The sequence below is a fragment of the Antennarius striatus genome, chromosome 4 (genome assembly GCF_040054535.1).
Source record: "Antennarius striatus isolate MH-2024 chromosome 4, ASM4005453v1, whole genome shotgun sequence".
Classification (NCBI taxonomy): Eukaryota; Metazoa; Chordata; class Actinopteri; order Lophiiformes; family Antennariidae; genus Antennarius; species Antennarius striatus.
In genome coordinates this window covers 8,766,347-8,772,117 of record NC_090779.1, presented here as the reverse complement: position 1 = coordinate 8,772,117, position 5,771 = coordinate 8,766,347, and the positions used below count along the sequence as shown (strand labels likewise).

The window sequence follows — 5,771 nt, the reverse complement described above, 5'->3', positions numbered from 1 at the left end:
GAGAATTCTCAGCCTTTATAATCGATGGTTTTGACATCTGTTTTAATTAATCACATATAATGTAATGTTGGAAAATAACACCTCCTGCAGACAGATAGTTAATTGTCTGCTCAAAAGCAGGGCTTCACTCTTCAGTCTATTAACTATAACTAATACAGTCACAGACTGCAACATCCCGCGACACCCCTGAATTCAAAATTTTACCCTGACAATGTAGCCATAGCGCGATTTCAAATAATGACATAGTGTGAACAGACATGTATAGTGAGATATTTTTAATTTTATCCAGCATAAATTTCACATATTTCTACAAGTGCGTCCATATGAAAGGCCAGGCTGTGGGTGTACTGCTGTCCATGGTGCTGATCCATCACTGACCTCTGTAGAAACCAGCTTCAAGTGGCCATCAAAGAAACTACAGTTTCTGCCACTTCAGAGTTGACTTCATATTTATATTAACAAATAATAATGGTTGCCATGTTGTCCTGAGTCCAACAAAAACGTTCATTACCTAAAACATGTTCTAGCTTTTTAGTTAGGCTTTGTGTCCATGCTTTTAATCAAGCAATCAAGATCCTTCAAAACGTATTGAATGATTTTCAGTGAAGCCTTGTGGAAATGGTGGCCCCTGGGATTGGATCAGGTCATTCCATTTGAGGCTTATGTGGAAGATGGTATGGAATCACGTCTATACACATTTCCTTATTCAATAAGATATATATCCCTTTCCTACCTTGTTTGACATTGATTCTACGCGAAAAGACACACATGGTTAGGTAAGTTAAACTACACAGTGAAATCAAAAGACCTCAGGAAACTTCAAAATGGGGTGCAAAAAGCACAATGTGTACAACACTTTTTCCACCAACATGCAACACATATGACAGCCTTGAAGCATATAGAACACTTAAAAAAAGGCAGTAGGTTACTGAGGTAAGGGTATCTTTAATACAGGTAATCCTCAACATATGAACATAATTGGTTCTGGGAGGTTGTTCATGAGTTGAATTTTTCTTAAATTCCAATCTATAATTTCCATTTTGGGTTATTTACATGCAATTGCTACTCTTAATGCAAAAGTACTACAGTATTCCTTAATACTTACCAGAAAAAATGACAGGACATAGAAACAAAACATAAACTATATAAAATACTGCAGCACCATGATACAACTTTTAAATCTCTACCTCCACTCAATGAATTTTATCATCGGAGAGGCTATGCCAACCTATAATCCGCTGAAGTATTCCACCACACTTGCGTGAATGACACGCTGATGCACTTCCTGGTCATCAAAAGTCTGACACAACACTTTATGTTTGATTACAAGTACTCTGTTCTATTTCCATTAAGTTTCTCAGTTTACTCAACCAAAAATTAACATCAAACATCTAAAACATTCAGAGTTCAGTGTTAGCATCAGTTAATGCTTCTGGCCAGAAACCTAACCTGAAAACATGGCTCCGACTTTGTTTACCTTCTACAAAGGGATAATCTGAAAAAATAACAAATAATAAAATAAAATACATGTACAGGTCATTTCGAGTTACATTGTTCTCGATCATAATAATACCTTGTTACTGTACAAAAAATAAGAACAAAAACATATAATAGTATTAATATATGTACGTATAGTTTCAATATCTCGTAATTCACGCCATTGCTTTTTAATTCAGATTACTTTCTGATAATATTTTTCTAGAAGAAGAATAAGGCACTTCAAGGACCCCTTGACCAGTTTTTAAATGCATCCAACAACAACAGCCAGAGTCAGATGTTGATGTTACTGTAGTATGTAGCACGTACCTTACCTTTAGAGTGAAGGAAGAGGTGGAGGAGGGAGGAATTATTGTCAGTCAGAGGCTCATCCATGATAAACAGTAAAGCATCCAAGGTATGAAGCCTGATGCAGTGAGATGTTCACAGAGACAACAACAAACAGGAATAAAAGGGGGAGATGAATGTGTTGGAGATGAGTGAATGCAGCAGTGCTGCTTGGTGGGGGTTAGAATAGAAAGGACAACTGCACTACAAGAGTCGGATATGGCGCATTTGTTTTTATCTCCAGATGTTCATAAGTCAAATGTTCGTAAGTTGAGGACTACCTTTACTGTGTTTATGTATGACTTTAAGCAAAATCGATGCATTTTTCTCAAAAATGTGTCAATTTCAGCTCCAGTTTTTAAAACAAGGGGAAAAATACAAGGAAAAAAACAACAACTGACAATTGTGTATTCGTTTAAAAACAACCATTGTGTTCTTGTTAATACAGGAATGCATCAGAATGTCAACTTTATTCTGCCTTATCATTAACGACCTGCAACATAAACCAAGGACTCACTTACCCAATACTTTTTAAGGCACTAACTGAGTTCACTGAGCGATGCTTGTGGCAGCATGGTTTAAAAACTAAAAAGCGTCTCTCAGATGACAAGCTGGGAGGTGAAGGTTTGGGAGAATGGACATGTTTTCGATCATATACCATTCATAACATTCACACAAGTGCCTCCACGAGAGTATTTCCTTTAATTCTAAAAGACAACGCAACGTGTGCACCGGCCTGTTTTGGAGGAACGATATATTTGCGCAGCGCTTTGTTTTCCGCCGGACAAATTTCGCAGACGGAACGCAAATGACAGTAAACTCGGTTTTCATTGTTTATGCGGTGGATTTGGACGTGTGCGTGTATTTTTCTCGTATTTCATGTCGTTTAGTGATCGTTTACTACTGAATAGCTTCCATTCGCCTCACATACTGTGACTGAACTGTTCTCCAGCCTCGGGTGATAAATACCATCGTGTTTGTAGCCCCGACCACCTCTGTGCGCCCTGGAGGGCGGGCGGCATTGGTGTATTATAATGTTTGCATTTAATGTGCTTGGAGCTGTTTCTATAAAATAACATCAAATCTGAGTCGTTGTTGTTTTGTCACACGTCATGAAGGAGCTTCTGAGGATGATACACAGCTTGTTTGTAAAGGTCGCCCTGATTCCGAGCTCATTTGTCGCGGCAGCCCCGCGTCCAGCTGCCTCGGAGGTGCTGACCCGCCACCTGCTGCAGCGACAGCTCCCACCGTGGACTTCATTCTGTGTCCGCTACAGCTCCGTCCACAATGACCAGTTTGGCATGTCCAACTTTAACTGGTCAGTCCAGGGATCCAACTACCAGATCCTGAGAACAGGCTGTTTCCCCTTTATTAAATATCACTGCACCAAAGCACCGCCACAGAACCTGGACTTTGAGGACAAGTTTTTCTCGATACTGAAAGTTATTAATCTGGGTGAGCATTTAATCCCTCCTTTTTTCCTACACATATTTGACAAAAACCTGTAAACAAATGATGAATGTCGTTAAATTGCAGGGATCCCTTGTTTGGCCTATGGCCTTGGGTGCTGGATGGTGGTGGGAGCTGTGGAGACAGTGCAGACAAGTGTGGGACCTGTCAGTGTGTATTTTGCTTATAAAGAAAATGAAGGTGCACAATATTAAACAATAATAGAGAGCTTTAAATAAAGTATTTTCTTCCTGTCTTGTATTTACACCAGATCCCAATGTGACGTTCTGGTGTGTGCTCATATTGACTGACAACTCATTAGTTTTGTTTGTATTTAATTATTCAAGTGTGAAAAGATGTAGTGAAGAAGTCAGTTATGCATGTCATTACCTTGACAAGCAGTATGAACTGTTTATTAGGAAAAGTAACTTTCCATTAAAATTTAATGGAAACTTAAGGTTTTCTTTAAGAATAAATTATTTGACACTAAGCCTTTTACCTATGTGTCATCCTTTTTTCTATATATCTCCAGAATCGGTACATATTAAAGTGATATATTTGACAATATCTGATCATATCACATTCATGTCACAGGGATTGGTCACCTAAGTGAAAGTTAATTAAGTTTGAAGAAAAATTGCCCCACCCACATTGCGTTTTAGGAGGATTGGTAAATGCAGGAAGAGTTAAAAATTACTCAATACAACATATTAATTTTTTGCATATTCAGCACAAAGTTATATTTTTACTTATATTTTTTCCAAATTATCCATTTCCATCAATAGCATCCCTCAGAAAGAGCACGCATTTGCAAATCAGATGTTAAAATACTGTACTAACCTCTGTAGACCTATTTCAGCAGTGGAGTTCCAGTATGATTTTCTGGTAAGGCTTGAATTTACTCCATGTCTAAACTCCAAGGATGACTCAAAAGCACAAGAAACGGTGGCTCCTGCCACTTGGAACCAGCTATACAAGACACAAAACCTCTGGATGCAATTTTGGGGAGTGATGAAATAAAATAAATGTTTTCTTCTATAACTCAGTGGTGTATCTGGATGAACATGCATATACTGATGAGAACAGCCTGAATTGAAACCTCGTAGCAAATAGAGGGTTAGATGAACCTCCCTATGTGAAGGGGATGAAGCTGAATCACTGGACATTCCTCAAGGACAATTATCCCAAGCAGACCTCAAGATCCAATAAAGTCTGTTTTCAGACTCCTGGATAATTCTAGAGAGGTTATCAGAGTCACTTGATTTGAGTCTGATAGAAATCTCTGGGATTAGAGATGATGGTTGCAGCACATTAATCCAGGAATTTTCTATAAATTCATTGCCTTTTAGGAATGTGATTAGGTTTGTCATGAACACTGTCAGAAACTAGTTTCTACCTACGTATCAGTATGGCAGCAAAGAGACTTGACAATCAGTGTTTGAACCATTTGGAGAAAGCAGTAGTCAGCGAAATTATTTTTTGGTGTATGTAGGAAACCAATTGTAATAACTGTTGTGTTGAGCTACTTACGACTACTTTTGTTCATTTCAGTAGGTTGAACCATACATTATTTAGCCAGTGAACCAAATATAAAATTGGGGCTGAATAGTTTTGCTTATAACTGTAAGACATGATTGAATTATTAATAATTCACGATTGCAGTGACATGTCATTTATTTAAAACTAGCATGTCTTTAGCTTCATTTGATGTGACAAATGCAAGAATTTAAACAACCTTGGTTCATTTATTTAAAGGTAAATTAGTGATCACTCTCCATGCAACACATAGTCAATAGTGTTAGAGAAAACACAGTGACAAGACAGGTCTGATAAAATACGTTTTAATTACCAAAGTGTGGCTCTTGTGCAGAGACATCTACATCCCTTCCTTCAGGCCCTCTCAGCCCTTTGATTTCTTGTAATGTGCTTTGCTGACAGGGCATGCTTGCCTCTACCGCAGGTTGACAAACTGCTGTATTGATTTTTTCACCTCTCAGCATCTTCTACTAATAGCATTAATCAACGACCTCAATTTTCTGGCCTTGGCCTCCTCATTTTTAGCAACAATGAACACGAACGAATAATTTCTTGTTGTACATTTAAATCAATGCACCTTCTGACCTTCTTAGCACTCGAAGGTAATGATCGCAGTGTACATGCTCTTCATGATGTGCAGCCCAGTTTGTAAAAACGCACTTGTTATACGCAAGGATATTTAATTGGGCGATGATACGATTCAACACAAATATATCAACTTAGCTACATTTACTTAATGTTACTTGTAATGCATTCATTTGACGGTGTCAGCAGCAGCTACTCTGGAACAAGCATCACCTCTCGTCTCCAGAATAGAGATAAAAATCCTTGGCTTAAAAAATGTGTACAATCCCAAACATTCCATAGAATCGAGTCAAAAAATCTATTCTATGGTTTCTGTAATGTTAGGTGTTGTGCAAAATATTAAAACCGATGCAGAATTCATGAGGAAATTCCTTTCA

The 5,771-nt window shown here is 38.0% G+C and overlaps 1 protein-coding gene across 1 annotated transcript; it reads left to right on the top strand.

Moving 5' to 3' along the window:
- Nucleotides 1–2,633: 2,633 nt before the first annotated feature.
- Nucleotides 2,634–3,752, top strand: c4h15orf61 (chromosome 4 C15orf61 homolog). The gene is made up of 2 exons (XM_068313783.1): nucleotides 2,634–3,279; nucleotides 3,361–3,752. The coding sequence occupies exons 1-2, from the start codon at nucleotides 2,937–2,939 to the stop codon at nucleotides 3,486–3,488; spliced, it is 471 nt and encodes a 156-aa protein (XP_068169884.1). The 5' UTR covers nucleotides 2,634–2,936; the 3' UTR covers nucleotides 3,489–3,752.
- The last annotated feature ends 2,019 nt before the right edge of the window (nucleotides 3,753–5,771 follow it).